General features: G+C 43.3%; 1 protein-coding gene across 1 annotated transcript in view; it reads right to left on the bottom strand.

Annotated features, from left to right (window-relative positions):
* Positions 1 to 272: 272 nt before the first annotated feature.
* TNFRSF19 (TNF receptor superfamily member 19) overlaps positions 273 to 18,251 on the bottom strand; it is an 82,135-nt gene continuing 64,156 nt past the window's right edge. The window contains exons 6-10 of the mRNA XM_015592392.2: positions 13,348 to 13,512; positions 12,760 to 12,885; positions 8,622 to 8,724; positions 7,617 to 8,022; positions 273 to 3,143 (exon numbers count right to left, since the gene is read on the bottom strand). Coding sequence (XP_015447878.1) covers positions 3,135 to 3,143; positions 7,617 to 8,022; positions 8,622 to 8,724; positions 12,760 to 12,885; positions 13,348 to 13,512 — 809 coding nt within the window. The 3' untranslated portion in view covers positions 273 to 3,134. The remainder of the gene's footprint in view (positions 3,144 to 7,616; positions 8,023 to 8,621; positions 8,725 to 12,759; positions 12,886 to 13,347; positions 13,513 to 18,251) is intronic.

The raw sequence follows: 18,251 nt of genomic DNA, 5'->3' as shown, positions 1-18,251 counted from the left end.
AAACTTCTCCTTCTTTAGTTCCTCCCCTCTTTGTGTCATAAAATGAAGGAGGTGGCGGGGGGAAACGAGATCATAATAAAATCTGGATGCCGAAGCTTCTCAAATAACTCAAAGCATTTTTCAATAGCTTGACGTGCCTGAGAAATATAGCCGGGTCACCAGCAAGGATCTCAAATGTCCCCCATAAAGTCTGAGGGGCCAGAGAGGGTCACATTGGAAGGACCAGAACTTAGCATTCACACCATCAATCATTTTCTTACGGGACGTGCAACTAAGAACACCAGATGACGATTTTATTCACAAATTGGAAAAAAAAAAAAAAAGGTATTACAAAACTATTCATACAAGAAAAACGAAGATTTACAAATTTATAAATTCCAGTAGGCAAAACGGTAATGATGCGATCTAAATTGATTCCAGCTACCTTAAAGCAGAGACGAATTTTTTTCCTCCTTTCTCATCTTTTTTTTTTTTTTTTTACTAGCACATCATCGTGCTCAATCTAGGTAACAGCAACATTTATACTTTATCTAAAGTAGAAACATCTATATTTGAAAAATATATTCCGTATACACAAAATTAGAAAAACCCATGCTTTTCCGTGGTCGCTCTCCAAACCTCCGTCTTATTCTTGTGGATGAGTTGGTGCAGCATTCAAAGTCACCATCGGGCCCTGCCAGCCGTGCGGTCACTTGATGGTTTCCTGGCATTGGCGCCCTAGCAGCTGAGTATACGTGAGGGCTGCAGGATATTCCAACAAAGTGAAATGCAAAATGGATTTTTTTTTTTTCTCTCTCAAGTGCTTACAAAGAGCGCAGATTATATAACACTGTATGTTTCTATAGTAGGTGGGGGTAAAACGTCTTCATCTTGATAAAAAATAAACCAGGATTTCTCAAACGCGGTATCACATCAAATCGACTTTCGACCTGAAGTATTTCTCTACTGATCAAAAGTGATGTTTCAGGATTTGGGGCCCGAGTCTCATTCCCATCAATCTAGCTTTCTCCAGCGAGTGTTTGTCTTTAAAATCAACGAGGGCTCTACATATGGAAGATATATTCAGGTTACGAAAATGAGCACAACCCCAGCCGACTTTGATCATCCCCCTGTCATAACAAAAATGATCAGACTGCAAACGAAGGCACACGTATGTGAATCACGGCGAAGCCCTCAGGGACACTCTGCTTGCATTTTTAAAGCCATTTCGTGGTCAAATCCTAACAATTTCACCTGAGTTCCCTAAAGGCAATTCTCATAAAAGTTGGTATCGAAGTTTAAGAACCACTGGTTTATGTTAAAAAAGGACAAGACAAAGTCGTTCAGCTGTGACTGGGCACTTAGTAGACACAAAAGATTGTGGGTTACCATGAGTCACTCTGATTTCCTATGTCAGTTAAAGGGACTGTGGTCACGAGAGGTACCAAACCCAGGCAAGCTAATATACACACATGAGAGCCTGAAACTGTGGATAAACTTCCAGCCACAGGGATTCACTAATGTTTTACAAAGAGAGAAAAGCATGGGGTAGTAAGCGAGAAGACAAAGATGTTCTAAGAAAGACAGATTTTTAATGTTCAGTTTAAATGTTAGGTAAAAGACACTGATTTAGGTGGGGCGATTCTAAAATAAAATATTTTAGCACACTGTAACACGCCGATGTTCAAAGATCTATTTCTTTCTTAAGTGCAAAGGGGACAGAGCTCATAGTAATAAGGGAAAAGACAAAGGCCAGATCTGATCAAATAGGAAAAAAAATAAACCTTGCTCAATTTATCCCTCTCCAGGGCATAAAGACGAAGAGCAAATGAACCGGGTTCATTTCTGTCGGCTCCAGAGACAATTCTGGTGTGTAAATACCTCGAGGGCGAGATGGAGTGAGAGCCTGAACAGAAATGCCAGGCTCAAACCCAGCATCATCTGGCTAAGATGGGACATTACCGTCCTAACCAAGCTTACAGGACCAGGGGCGATACTACAATGTCCTGGTCAAACTACACGAGGGCTAAACGCTGCCGACGAATTGTGCTTTTTCTTCTGGTTCTAATACGTAGTGTGGTCTCATAAGACTGCTCACCGGATGATGCATTTCAGTAGCGGGGGATCCTGACAGGTTGTACTTTCTAAAGACCTTATGATAAGATATGATGCAAAATCAAAAACAAACACAAAACCCCCAAACCAAGCTCACAGATATAGAGAACGGATTGGTGGTTTCCGGACGGGGGTGGGGTGGGGAAGAACAGAAGATTCTTTTCCTAAATACTTTTCTATACAAGAGAAATTCTGGATCTTCTAAGCCCGGCCACAGGGACCGAGTAATAAACGCTTCCATATCCACTGATTTTCACAGAAAGACGCTCATCGTTGCATGCAAGTCTCTAGGATACGTGTGGTAAGTGGTTTCGGATGCAGAGTGACGGACGGCCCCTCTCCCTCCTCTTTTCCTAACTCCATCCTCTCGTTCTAGCTCCAACACTATCGCTCTGATTCCTGGTTAGGCCAACTGACCTCGCCTAATGAACCCAAGATTGAGGCAGGCAGTGTGAAGTCGGTTCTGACCTTCTAAGCTAATTAGTTTAGATGATGAAAAAGTGACCTTCATCAAAGAGAAACACTCACGTTCAAACCCATTCTACGTAAAAACTAAGGGAACTAATCTGACATTGACTTTCAGTAGGATAGTCGGCTACGTGAAAGCATTTTCGGAAGGAAAATGCAGATGAAAATTTAGACTCTGGGTCTTCGGTCTTGTAAAACCACGTTCACCATGAAAATGAGCATGACCGTATTTCTGGTTCTTGTTTCGGCCCGTAATCCCGTAGGCTGCAAAGTCGACGCATCCGTCTTTGAAGTCAGGCTTGTGGCATGGAAGCTTCTTGCCTAGGGAAGATGCAAAAGCGTCGGGAGAGCCTGCAGTCTTTTCTTGTTATTCCTTGAGGTTTCGGCTTACAGCCGGTCTGGCTCAGAAGCAACTGGCTGACAGGCGTAAAATGCCATCGGGTCGGTTCAGATGTACTTTTTTCCCCCAGACGCCATGCCGGGTCCAGACCTTGCTCAGTCCAGCATACGCAGGGCAGCGCGTGCCTTTGGGTTCTGTATGCGCACTTCTGTTCCAGCAAGGATAGACTCCATTAAACCTCCTAAAACATCAACGGGAGGGAAGTTTTAAAAACCACACCTTACGACTTAATGCTGCAATACTCGTGCTAAAAAATTAATATACATAACTTTTACCGGCAGTACACATGAATTTAATGACACATGGACAGGAATGGCATTCAAATATCCAGGTACCCATGTGCTCTGAGAATAAACGATTTCATAACAACTCTTAGTCACTCAATATTTGCAGAGAGTACTTAAAAGATGATAATGTAACGCGTAGCAAACAAAATGCATTAACGAACAATTCTTGCTGATTCTCAACCTCGTTCAAACATTTAAAGCTTGTTTCTGTGTTGCTCTCCTTGAAAGCATTGTAGATAAAGGTCTTAGAAGCCCTGTGGTTTTAGAAGAACAAAGATGATTAATGAAGAGTGCCATTCTTGGTCTTTGAATTTAAGACTTATATTAAACTATCGGAGACAGTTTAGAAATAGTTTGGGAATGAGATTTCTCTTATAATGATCTCTCTGGAATACTCGCATTCACAGGGCTGATGTCCTCCACTAATAAGGACAAAGCTGCTAGATTTGTCCTTGTCACAGAAGACCAGTGACCTCACCTCATGAGGAAACGAGGCGTCAACTGACTCTCTGAGTGAGTAAAACCTTCAGTGGCCCTTCATTAACTGTGTACCACCAATTTGGCATTGGTGACATATCAGATAAGTTTATAAATTTTTTTTTTCCCTTAGGTCTCAGGAGATTATATAGAAAGAGAAACTTCTGAGGTACTCCCGATAATAAGAGATAGTTTTGTCAAATATGTTGATCAATTAATAAAATAATAACCACATTAATGCTGCCGTGGGAGGCAAATTATACTCATTTTGCCAATAAGAAAGAAAACAGAGATTTTAAGAGACTGAAAAACTAGAACCCAGATCAATTCATAACTTTCCTACCATTCTATTATTTCATGTCGACACTTAAAATGTTGGTTAAAAAACACCACCAAAAAAGCTTTTCTTGTAAGTAAAAACACTAGAGTCTTTCCTCCAAATATCTTAGTTCTGTTTCCTTCTGGGGGAGGTATGAATAGGGAAAATTCGATTAAAATTGTCACACAGACTAGAGACGGCTCTCACACTCATTTGCTTTATCCTGAACTGTAACGATTATCATCAGATTCTGGGTGGTCTCAAACCACCCACAAGATAACTACTGTGCAAAAATAAAGTTTTTGGAAACAACTGCAACACGCAGTAGAAATCTGAGCCTTGCACCCAGGAAAGACAAACGTGCCGTTTTGCATTTTGCGATAAATACGTGTATCACATCGTGCACCTTTAACTTACACGATGCTACATGCCGGTTATAGCTCAACGAAGCTGTGGAAAAAAGAGTGGACAGAGGTCAACAAACTGAAAATATAAGTGAAGACCTGGGGCGGAGTTTAAGGTTTTATTTAAAGTAAAATCATCACTTAAAAAAAAAGGCTATTACGGCGTTAGCTGCACTTATATATCCCCCAAACGGAAACACAGTGCTTTTCTGAATTATGAATGATCCCATGCCAGGGAGCCAAGCTGACTAAACATGACCTTGAAGAACCTGAAGTTCCTTTGCTTCGGTTCATAATAGTAAGCTGCTGAAGTCAAATTTTTGTATTAGAAGTAAGTATGTTCTTTACCTCGGAGAAGTTGCCTGTTGCGGGGAGTCTGAAATGCTTTTTGGAGTCTAATAGATTGAACAAGTTACGTGCTTTGCTGACCCTTGAAATAAAGAAGAGGGTAAATTTCCCAAAGATGCACAGTCATGGCTATCTCCTGTTTTCTTTTAAAGATCAAGGTTCATTCACTAAGTCTCACACATTCGGTAAATGCAAGCCAAGAGAAAGGGATCTGTGGAATCTGGAAACATTGTCTCTTAGAATGGGCTCAAAATACTATTTGCCGTTTTTAATTTTAGGGCAAAAGCTGCAATGATTTACATTTTAATAATTCCTTCCCTGAATTAAGAATGTCTTATTTAGATTTATCAAAATTACCTAATAATTATAAGATAACATTCTTGGAGAGCTAATAAAAACCTTTCACTGATAAATTACATTGTACAACTTGAATGCAATGTTTTCTCATTCTTCTATATGTAATTATAACTTTCTTTTTATAATAATTTGAGCCGAAAGTATCTTTGTGTAGATCATAATCACCCTGACAACTGCCTTTGCAATGGGATGAATGTCATCATGCACCAATCTTTCTAAAACTAGTTCTAAAACATTAATTCACGTAGCTGTGATGATAGCACTCATCAACCCTGCCTCCACCTCACCAACAACGCAAAGAGAAAAAGGCAGAGAGTGAGCTGGTTACGATATGACTTGGAATCAAAACGTTTCATTCCTTAGTCCTGGAATTTACTTCACGAAACTGGGGACAAACTACAAAATTAAGATGAGCGGTAATTCTGTTTGCAGGCGATACTCTGAAGAATGGTAGTTGGCCAGTTGGTAGCATAATTATTCTCGTTACTTAGACTTTCCCAACAATGGTGTGCAGGAAGCAGTCATACGTATTTGTGAAAGTAAGTTTGTCCTCAAAAACAATTGACTTGATCTATAAGAAACTTCTGCATCTTGTCATGAGGATGTAACTCAGATTAATTTTTAAGAGTCCTAATACTTTTATTTTGAAGTAGGTGGCAAGGCATCCGATTGGGATGTTGGGATTAGTTGCGAAAGGGATTGTGTCCTCCTCATCCTGTTTTCTGCATCTCTCACCTGTGCTCAGGGCCGGTTACCTGCTCTGGGCTGCTGGGCGTTCTCAGCCCCAATGGTTTGTGGGCCGAAAGCCTTTCCTGAGGCTTATACTCAGCCAGGCTAACTCTTAAGTCTATTTTTATTATTATCATGAAAGTTATAACAATTATGGGGCGGGTCAAAAGAACAAGGTCGGTAAACAATCTTTCCCGGCTACAGAGGTATGCATTTTATGTTTTTTTTTTTAACTGCCTAATTTGTTTGTTTTTCCTCCCTTCACTTATCTCTTCTTCATTTCCTTTATTTTGAGAAAAACCAACATTTTCTAAACCCAAAGCCAACAAATGCTTTTGTACGGAACTCCCTATAAATTCTCTATAGAATTTTTGTAGTTGAAAGAAAGTACTGAGGATTTAGATCAATATATAACCTGCATACTATTCTTAAAAGGAACACATCTCCACCCGTACTGTGACTTTAGACCGTTTTTGATATGAGTAGACAAGGACGCGCTCAGGAGCACGTGTCACGGGCTGTCTCAGCCCCCAGGGTCCTGACTGGGGCAGGAGGGACAAGCGGTGAGAACAGTGTTGGTCTGTCTCATGGGGCCTGGGAGCCTCCCACTTGCTGTGACTCTGCTCTTTGATGCCTAAGCCTGGCCAGCATCATTCTTCCAGAAGGATGCACACCCACGATATATGTGCTTACATTAAAGCAATATTTATAAACGTTCAGTCGAACTCAGCCAAGGCCACATCCTCACCTGGAGGAAAAAGCAGGGATGGTGCCAGGTGTTCCTGAGTGCCTCTCTGCCTCCAGGTCTGCAGTCACCATCCCCCCCCGCCCCCCGCAAAACCTGCTTTTAAACCCTTCTATCTAGAAGGTTCTCATGTTGCATTTAGTCCCAGATCACAGCTGACAATCAATTTCCAACCAAACTGATCAATCAGTCAAAGCACAGTGATCTAGAAAACAATGGCAAAAGAGAGGAGGGAAAGGAGTAGCTTCAGGAGACCCAAATGCTCATGAACTTGACATCGAATGAAGTTCATTTAAGTATTGGGCATTAGACTATCTCAAGGACGAACGAAGGCGAGGGATTGTTGACAAGATGCCCTCATAACTCGGTCATCTCTCTCAATCACGAATGCAGTTAGGGCGCTGTGCTAAGTACAGTCAACCCTTGAATGACACGAGTTTGAACTAAGCGGATTTATTTCAGTAAATATGTATAAGTGGTGTAAATATTTTTTCTCTTCCTTATGATTTTCTTAATAATGTTTTCTTTTCTCTAGCTTACTTTATTATAAGAATACTGTACATAATCCATATAATAGACAAAATATGTATTAATTGACTGTTTACGTTATTGATAAAGCTTCCTCTGGTCAATAGCAGGCTATATTAGTAGTTAGGTTTTTGAAGAGTTGAAAGTTACTCTCAGATTTTCGACTGTAAGAGGGATGGCCCTCCAACCCCCACATCGTTCAAGGGTCAACTGTAATGGGATTTACAAAGAAGAATAAGAACATGCAGCTGTCTTTTCTGGCCTTACACATTAGCTGTCAAAAAAAAATAACTCGAGAAATTTAATTTAAAATATATTCTCCTACAACAAACAAGAAGTTGTGAAAGATGGAAAACTTCTCAGCCTTTTCCCCCGCATTTGGCGGTGGGAATCGGGTTCCACTCCCTGTGGTCCTCCGCGGGGAATGCTACGTCCACTCCGAAGTCAAGCATCGCCTTACCTGGGGGCACATCTGAGCGGTTAGGTTGATGACATCGCCACTCGTCTGATCCTGCCGGCTGCTAACGGCTCGTGTATCCTGAGTCAGCACCGGTTCTGTCAGCGAGCTCCTGCGTCTAGATAAATCTGCAGTTTCTGTAAAGTTTTCGGACGGAGCCTGAATTGAAAAAGCGCCACCAACCGAACCCTGACCACGGTTTGAACCCAAGGACGATGAGCTTTCGTCTTCCGGACTGAGAGAACGAATGTCTTCTCCCGTGAGTTCCGGGTAAGAGTCACAAAAAGAGATGCTGTCACCGCAGATGGGATTTTGCATCAGAGGCCAGGCATCTGAAAACTCGCCGCAGGTGGACGGAGAAAGGGACCGGAAGAGGGCCGGCATCGTGTCCCCCATTGGACCTGCATTTCTGAACACATGTTCACAAGACTGTTAACGGCTCTGTGGAAAGAAAACACCCCACTACCAAGCAATGTACGCGTTTCCCTTTTCTAGATGAAATAGCAATGTATTAAGTCAGAATTCTAGTGCTTCTTGTTGTTATGAACTTGCTTTAACACAGTAAGTTCAGTTACTCTGTTTACTTTAAGAGCAAATTTATATACCTACTTCTAATCAACATAGTTATATTTAATCTGATGTTTAAAATATGCAAAAAGTTTCCTGGGTCTTAACTGAGTTTGATGGCTGCTCTAAAAGTCTAAGAGTACATGACATGTTAAAAATTACTTGCAATGACAGAAGTGTCACAAAGCATGAATATGAGACAAACATAAAATTGAGTATAAAGTATGAAAAACGTTGCATTGGGTATTAGTAATTCTGAGACACTCAACTAATTCTTGCCAAACACATGCCCTTCCAATGTCCAGGATGTCATTAACGATACCAAAAAAGTGATGCCCCCGTGGAACATTTTCAAGCGTTTCACACGGAAATTGGTAAATGAGTAGAGTGCATATTTGCACACGGGAATATGAAATTACATTCTTAAAAATACCCGGATACCTCTCCTGGAGCGTGGCCTTGGACTGCACCCGACAACCAGGAGCCGCGCGGTCAAGGCTACAGGCGTCATCACAGCACAAGGACGGGATCAAGTGAACAGGCCCTAGGAAGACCAGCAGACGTGTGAGGCACGACACTTTTTTTCTGGAAATGTTCTCTTTCAATACCAGCTCGAGACCGTTCTTGAAATTTTAGCGATTTCCATTTGGGTAACTTTTGGGGAAAGGGGGATATGACGCTGATTTTTTTTCTCTTTTGTTGTTATTGTAAAAAACAATGAACCTCTGATATGAAGTACCTAAAGTGGTCGAATTCAGAGAGACAGAAAGCAGAAGGGTGGGTGCCAGGGGCTGGGGGTTGGGGGGATGGAGAGTTTGTGATCCACGGAGACGGTTTCAGTTTGGGAAGATAACAAAGTTCTGGAGTCGGTGGTGGCGGCGATGGCTGCACAATGATGTGAATGTACTTAGCTCACGGAACCGTACGCTTACGAATAATTAAAACGGTAAGTTTTATGTTACATCTGTCTCACCACACTAAAATAAGGGATGAAATGCGATGACACAGTCTGTGGGAGGGTATGTGAAATGACGGTCATGTGCGGCTGACTGGCGACGGAACATTTTTGTTGCATGGTCTAGCAATGCAGAATGAGAACACAAAAACCTTCAACTGCTTCAGCTCATCTCACCACACTAAAATAAGGGATGAAATGCGATGATGCAGTCTGTAAGAGGGTATGTAAAATGATGGTCACATGCGGCTGATGGCAGCGGCGACGGAACATTTTTGTTGCGTGGTCTAGCAATGCAGAACGAGAACACAAAAACGTTCAACTGCTTCAGCTCAACACACACGCACACACACATGTTGTTTTTGTTTTTACTGCTAGGAGTGAAACTTAAGGAATAACTAGATATGTGTACATAGCTTTATAAACCATTTTGGTCACAGAAGCAGTACGTATTTTGGGTTATGAAGATAATAAAAAATTTAAAAATAAGGACAGGTATTAGATAAATTTAAAAATAAATCTTCCCGCACTCTATAAACTGAAAATAAACACCGTCGATATTTGGCGAACAGCTTTCTAGACTTCTCTATATTTGCATAAACATATAACGCTGATTTTAAAAAAACTATAAACATACTAAAGCATACAGGCAATACAAATATACACACGTATTTTTAGAAGAAAGATTTCAAGAAATTATATATTTATGTATACATATATATGTATGTGTAGTCAAACTTTTCATGAGTATTACCTCTTTACTTTTATACTCAGAAAATAACATTATGAAACTAGTATTTCCCTTTTGGAAAAAGGGAACGTTAAATACTGAGATACAATTGCAAACGAATGTTAAGTAGAGCGGACACCCAATACACCTCTGTCTGAATCTTTCTCAACGCAGGCCGCCATCCTGAGTTCTCTGAATGCTTACTACTATGACCAATGGGAACTCACCTGGAGTCACTACCAAGGAACTCAACAAACGTGTGTCATGTCTACTGGGGAATTTTTCAAAATTATTTAAAAGCAAAAAATACTGCCACTCCTCATGGAAATGGTTGGTTCTAGGGCTCAAGCAAGGAAAGTTATAAGGTGAGCCTGGAACTTCTTTTTGTACCAGAAAGTAAGAAAGTGTTAAAAGAATAATGAAATATGTCCAAACAGCACTTGAACCAGCTTGAAGGGACTTCTACTGGCCATGTCTAGGAAAATTTGAGGATCGAAATAATGATCGAAATAACGACGGCAAAGGAGTGTATGGGGTCCACGCGTCCACACTAATTAAAGGAAATAAATAAATGGGGAATGAAGGGAAGTTCCTTCTTACCAGAGGAAGACGACGAACGAATGTAGAAAGAAGGATAAAATTAGAAAACCAGCATGTGAACCATCCCAATGATAAGCGACTCAGGTAAGAATCACCAAAGGATGCTCAGCTACTGGGCCAAAGTTGGGAGAGCAACAGGATACTTACACAGTCTCAAGGAATCGCCTGCAAGGTTTTTGTTAATTACAGGGAACACCAATAACCGCAGAGCAGAGGGAGCTGGCAGACCCCACGTTAACAAAGTGACCGGGTTACCGTGGCCAGGAACGGGACAGATGGACGCGCTGTGCCTCCTGGTGTGGGGCACGGAGAAAGATCAACGCCAGCTATGTGGTACCTCTGAATCTAGCCACAAGGAAACGTCGGGAAAACCCAAACTGAGGGTCATTCTACAAAATGACTGGCCTGTGCTCGTCGAAATTATTAGTGTCAGGAAACGCAAAGGAAGATGAAGGAACTATTCCAGATTCGATGAGGGTAAAGAGATTGGACAACTAAATGCACAGTGTTATCTGGGATTTTCTTTTGCTAGAGAGGACATTAGTGGGACAATTAAGAAAATCTGAATGTGCTCTGAAAATTATGTAATAGCATTATGTAGATCATGTAATAGCACTACTTAATGAATATGCTCTGTAGATTATATAATAGCGGTTCCTGGTTTTAATAATCACGCTGTTATGTAAGAGAATATTCTTGTTCTTAAAAAAACAAACACCAAAGTATTAAAGGATAAAGGGACCTCATATCTCCAAACGGTTTTTAAGTGGCAAGTGAAAAAAATGTGTGTGTGTATACACACGTACACAAAATGTGTGTTTACACCTAAAATATGCAAAACATGTACACACATATTTAGATACACACACGGCATACTTAGAGACATAAAGATGTTATAAAGGAAGTGTGAATAATGAAAATAAGATAAATGGGAGTATTTGGGGAATCCGGGTAAAGGGTAGGTGAGAATTCTCTGCCCTAATCTTTCAACAGTTTTGTAATTCTGAAATTACCTCAAAATAAGAAGTTAAAACAATAAAGGTGCTGTGATTAAGGACGAAGCGATCTACATGATAAGCTGCAGTGAGCCTGGGCTGTGGCCCGCGAGTTAAGCCCAGCGTTTTGAGGAGAGGCGATGAGGCAAAGCCAACGTGCATTTAATCTTTCTTTTCAGATAGAAGTTAAGATGAGGCAGAGTTCGCACAAAGCTGGATTTTATTACATTTAAAATTTGAGTTCATCTCCCAAGAAACTATTCCTCCTCACTCTGATTCTAGCGGCAACGTCATGGTGCAGCATCGAGAAACAGAACACTTGGGGCTACTAAGAGTCTATTACCTACGTGGGCGGAGGCAGAAACAGATCCGCACGCACCACAAAAGCCCTATATTTCACTCTTAAACCGATCCCTAAATCTCTAAAATAGAACAGTCATGATTGGTAGAGAAGGAATTATGTTGAAACTCCTTATTCCACATGTGAAATATTAGATCGACAAGCTGAATCCCGCAATTTCTTACAAAGGAAGACTGAGCAGTTGCAGGAGGATGTGTCATTCTCCTTGGGTTACACTTAGGGAACGGTCATGAGGGACGAAATGGTGCTCTCAGCATTGTCCCAAAGGAGCTAGGGGAGAGGGCGGGGGCTGGGGCGGGCTGCTGGCCACATGGAACTTTACTTTGCAGAGGTGAGGTCGTTCGGTGGGGATGGGAGGGGGAATGTAAGTGTGGAAACCTCGTGTTGATGAATATAAATGAGTGGCAAAGACAGTTGGTATGACGTCACTTTGCCTGTTTCCGCCCACATTAGAAGCCAATTTCCATTTGCTTACTTCCCTGAACTGTCTTTTCTGTCAGTTATCTAGGAGGCAGTTATAGTTTGTGGAAAACTCTGTCACAGAGTGTCCTCCTTCCTCTTCTTTAAGAAATCTCAAAGGACGTTACGACAGACACACGAATGTTCAGTGTGAATCCACCAGACAAGAAAGGACGCAGACAGACTCCTACTGTATGAAAGGTTGACATTATTTGAAACCAATTGATTCAAAACAACAAAGGCAAACTTGCTCAGCAAGTTGCTGGAAAGTTCTAGGATTTTAATGACATGACTATTTTCTTTTTGGTACTTAAGAGACTCAGCATGCCTATGACATCAGGGAACGGTGGCGAGTGACCGTGTAATGAGGCTGGTTTTCAGCAGAGAACCACGCAGAGAACCCGGCTGTGGGACAAATGGGAACAGTTCAGTGTCATCCCTCCGGGTCCCCTCATGGACTCTGGACTGGCCGAACTTACCGCAGGTCTGGGCCGAGTCTCGGTGGCACTGACAACACGCTCTGGGAGCGGAGTCGCCGAGCTGAGGTCTGTCAAAACACGACAGTTCAGAACCGCTGTACTGAATGGCCTGTGCTCTCAGAGACCCTAAACGAGGGACAAGAATCCTGTCAGTGGACACGACGTCCTCCGCAAAGGACTTCGTTCACGTCACGACGCAGACCGGCACCATTCTGACTTGTACGTTTAAAGACAAGGAAGGCCATCATTCACATTTTAAAATACTTCTTACACGGAGGCATAAATATGAAATAATTTGTCAACAAGACCCAAAATGTAGCGTGCGTATGTTGCCAGAACTTAGAAGGGTTTTTATTTTTGCCTAGTGGCACGGGGACATCGCCACCTTTTCGCTGTCCTCATCAGTCCGCTCCCTCGGTGGCTCGTTGGGACTAGAGGACTGTCGGATCCACTTTCACGTGCCCTCTGTCCCTTTCACAGCTCCTTGATTCTTGTCTCAACTCAACTCTCTTGTGGGACACGCACACGACAATGACGATAAACGCACTTCGACAAAATGCTAAGACACAGCGAGAGCTCGAAACTTACAGCTGGGTTTCTTCTCCACGAACTGCCTCTTACAATAGATGACGCAGAGAATGAGCAGGGCCAGCAGGACGGTGGCCAGGGCGCTGCAGATGACGGCGGCCAGGGCCGTGTCCCGCGGGCTGGAGGCCGTGGACGGGATCTTCACGAGGTTGACCTTGCTGGTACCTGGGAACCATAAGAATGGAATCAGCACACGCTTCACCGCCGGGAACTTGGACGCTTACCCTGAACTTGACGGTCATCTTTAGCAATGGCCTTCATGCAGTGTAAATACTGCATGACCCAAGCGCTCTCTCCTCTCAGAAGATTTCTAGATTATTACACCTTCACCCTGAACCCCAAAATGTGGGGTTCTGTTCCCACGACACTGGACACACACCCCTCAACACACGGAGTTGCAGGACTGTGCTTTTAGGTCTTGAGACTTGAGTCGTTTGTGAGCTGGGAATTTGTCATCTTTATCTCCGTGTCCCCAGTACTTGGCACAGTGTTTGGCACATGGTAGGTACTTAATATTTGTTATTTAGTTGTAATTAGACTATCTACATTTTTAAGCTGACTGAACTAAGGGATGCTTTTGGGGGTGACTTTAGGGAAAAACAAGCAGTTGGATCATCCACGACCTTGCACGAGGCCCCCGACTTCTGAGACAGCAGACATTTTTTAATGTCTTAGCTGTTAAATTACCGAACAACATCTACGTTTTGGAGAAAAGACTAATACTATTGTTGTATGATGGAGAGGCAGGCATAGCAATGCGTTAAGGGCACCGATCCTGGGATCCCGCTTCCTGAGTCAACCTCCAGATGTGTGACCTTAAGCCAATTACTTAATCTCTGAGTCTCAAGCTCACATCTGTTCAAGTGGAGATAGTAACAGCAGCTGGTCTCACCTGGCTGCTGAGACCATGAAAGCACTTATAAGGGGCCTCCTGTGCCCATCGCTATCCTAGCGATGATGACCACAGTTAGCATTTGAATTATTGCGGGGTGGGGGGAGCGGTACCGGGATGGACAAACTCAGTTCCGAAATCTATATCCAGTGGAGTCACATCATATCCGATTTAACTAACTTCAAAGGAATTTGAGAGGTAGAAACCTAAAACGAGGGGCAGCTCTGCCTTCTCTTCCTCCGAGTAACTCCTGTGAGCTGAGGTGGGACCACATCCTGTGCCCTTCGTTGCTCTCAGCTCCTTAGGGCCACCCAGCGGGAGATCCCCTCTGCTGAGGGTTCTCCCAGACCCTGCGGCCTGGTGGGAGCATGCGCATATCACGTAATTTTAAGTTGTCTAGAATCCACGGTAAAAAAGGAAAAATAAACAGGTAAAATTAATCTAGTTTTCTTAACTCAATGGATCCTCAAATATTACCATGTCAACATGCACTCAATATAAAGATCGTTATTGACATCTTTTGCATTCTTTATTTTGTACAAAAATGGCAAAGTTGGGTGTGATTTCATATTGACAGCACATCTCAGTTTGGACCAGCCACATTTCAAGTGCTCGTTAGCCATGTGTGGCTGATGGCAATCATAATGAACCGCAACGCTAGAGATTAAAATCCGGTATCTACATTTGTGTACCACACTGTATGACACTTGAGGCCAGAATGAGAGAGAGTCTTGTGGGTTGATGTTTCTGAATCATGAATTCAGAAGGAATGGTCATCTTGGAACACTGAGTCTCAGTATTTCTAGCCACACTGATAAAACCTTTTTGCCACCTGGGAAGACAATTTTTTATTCGGGATTTATAGAAACTATATGCCTTGGGCTTGGAAGAATAGGTATCATAACCCAATCACACATTTTAAAGAATATTTGTTCATAAACATATTTAATAATCATAAAATATATTTTATCACATAGCTATACAGACATACTATAATAATCAAATAGCACATATTAAATGCTCATCACACAGTGAGTTAAACAAATTACATCCCAGACCTGCTAGAGATTAAATCTTAATCTGAAACAGCCTCTGCGAGTGGACAAATCCCCTAGGGGACGTATGAACACAGGCACAGCCGCACAAACGCCAACAAATAAATAACCGAATAGGAATTTACATCCTCTGCCGGTGAAATGAGAGGCCACACTGCAGGGGAAGTGACTTGGGAAATACAAGTCTCATCCGTGTGGACCCGACGGTGAGCTGTGGAAGGCTGACGTCTCACTCACGCTCGTGAGACAGGCCACCGGGTCCCTTCGCTTAAACTGTCCATCAGACGGGCCGGCTCTGCTCAACACAAGGTTCTAGCAATGGCTGTCATCGGAAAGGTCCGTAAAACGTGACACGAGCGGAAGACTGCAAAGTCCCTAGCTAGTCTCGCTGCAACTGTTACCTGAAGCTAATCAATTAACATGGTACAGGATACTCAGAAAAACCCTACTAAGAACAGGTTAATGATTACAGTCTTTTCAGCTCTTCATGTTTCAAATGTATTAGTCAACTTGTTTGCCTTCTTGTAAAAGGAACTGTTTCTAATTTATACATGAACTAAAATGCCCCCAAATGGGGATTTTATTTTTAATTTGACGGTTGTGATTCAGGATTTATTTTCCCCAAGCCAATCATAAAAGTCTTGCTACATATTTGTCCAAGGTAGGGAACTAACACTATAACTGCAGTAAGATCGAGTGGCCGTAACAACATCAGTTTTAAAGGAAATGAGCCCCTTCTCTATACTTTTCCCAGGCAGCGGCATCTGAAGATGAACAAGAAAAATACAGCCATTGTACGTCTCAGTTTTTGACACCTATATAAGAAAAGGTGTGTTAAATCAAACACCCTCTCAGAGGGTCCCCACGGGAAGTCGAGGTCTGGAAACCACGGGCTTGATTCTTTCTTATATGTACGAGTTTATGATAGCACTTAGAGCAGACATAACCTTTTTTTTTTACAGGAAATAGGCTCATCATTCTGAGGTTCAATTGTCACATACAGTAGTACAGACGTCAACATGGAAGCTACAGGAGACTGGGCTGAGTGTCATTTGACTTCAGAGTAACCCCAGAAACTCATTCATACAAATTCTCTTTTCTGTGAATTTTCTTTTTGACTTGAGCAGTAAATTAAAAAAAAGGGGGGGGCGGTGCGGCGGAGGAGGTTGGTACTAGTTACGTGAAGTGGCTTCCACTCTATTACGTCCTGGTTAATTGAGATGTTGCTGAGAATTCCTCAGAAAAGAATTTATCTACTACAAACTATAAAGTATTGTTTTCCTGACCTGTGGCTGCTGTGACATCATTGAGAGTAAAGATTCTTTCTACCCACAATGCCTTGATGAAATTCCCTGTCCAAGCTCACTAAGCATGCCGAATGCCTGCAAGGAACTTCCCTCATACCTTATGAGGATGCTGAAGAATCGAGAACAGGAAAACCCACATTCTTTGGAAAGTTTTAACTTTTCTGAAATACAAGGCATCTCTTACCCTAACCAATTAAGTTATCGAATCCCACTATAATCTCAGCACTCCCCGTTGGCGATTTAGTTCAGAGTAAGAACCGTTGTCTGAGCTCAGATTTTGCACTGCATACATGACTCAGGTTCAACTTTGTATTATACATTTCCCTAGGAGGTCAGCTCAGTTGAACGGTTAGGTACTGAGTCTCCTCCAAGGCATTCGGTAAGCTGAGTGAGAACCCGAAGAGGAAAAGCAAAGAAAACGGAGGTCACCAGCAAAACCCGGCCCCGTCCGCGGGCCACACCGTTGACTGAGACATGAACACCTGCTTCCACAGACGTCTGTGTGCTTTCAGACCTGGACACTGCATTCACCCCCCACCCCACCACCCCGCCACCGAGGCAAAGTGCTGACAGTCCCCTGCTGACCCGCACTCGATAGAGGAGGAGACCAAGACTCGAAGTGATCTGCTTAAGGTCACACAGCGAAGCGGAGGGAGTTTGAGAACTGGAATTGGGCCCTTTGAGCCTTTCCAGTAGACCCCACAGTCCCATGGGGACACGTAGCTTCCAAAAGGGTGAAACATTCTGTGAGACAATGATGAGCAAACCGTGGCTCCTGTCTGTTTCTGTGATGGCCACGCTCATTTCTGCGGGGAGATGCCAGCCGAGAAGCAGAAAGAAAGGCCGGGGGACTTAGTGTGCAGGGTGCCGGCTTCTGCGCCCGCGCATCAGCTCTCAGAGACAGTCTCGGCGCCCCTCTGCCTCGTGGGGACCTCAGTGTCACATAGTGAGCCGGCAGTGGGCACGTTGAGCTGTAAGCCATGACTGTCACTGAGGCTGAGGTGGGCTGGACGGGAAGCTTTCTGGAGGTGACTGGATCCGGAAAGGCTGGATTAGGGAGGTGGAAAGGACGTGCAAAGACACCCGACGGGAGTGTCAGGCTCGTGTGCGCTCTGCCTGCGGACGTGGCCCCCTCCTCTGCGTAACCACAGCTCTGCTCCCGACGCTTCCTACGTGTTTGCTCTGAATTTCCGATTTCCCAGCAGGCTACGTCTAAAAACCTGCTAAACGCAAAGTCATTCTTCCGCAGTAAGAGCCGTGTCAGGAAGGGCTGGCGTGGGAGGAAGGGAACTGGTCTCCAGAATCCGGCTCTCACCAGTTTGCACCTGGCCCTGCATAGGACTCTGAACCTCTCTGAATCTCAGTTTCTTCACAGGGCAGATGAGACAGTGGCTCACTGCGCAGACACCAAGATGCACCATGAAGAGCCACTGAAAATTCTCTTAGGGCCGATGGGCTCATGCGGAGCTAGCGCCATGCGCACTTGGACCGGTCTGCTGCTTGGAAGTCCCCCGACCTCTCCACGGCCTGGCTGCTTTCTCCATCCAGAAATGAGCGCAGCCTTCACGTTAAATAAGAAGATGAAGCAGGATGTGGTATTTCACTACTCAGAAGTTTATATTTCCAGTGGAGCTGCTTTCTGAATGCTAG

Source organism: Pteropus alecto, unplaced genomic scaffold (genome assembly GCF_000325575.1).
Source record: "Pteropus alecto unplaced genomic scaffold, ASM32557v1 scaffold16, whole genome shotgun sequence".
Taxonomy (NCBI): Eukaryota; Metazoa; Chordata; class Mammalia; order Chiroptera; family Pteropodidae; genus Pteropus; species Pteropus alecto.
This window is presented reverse-complemented; position numbering and strand designations above follow the sequence as displayed.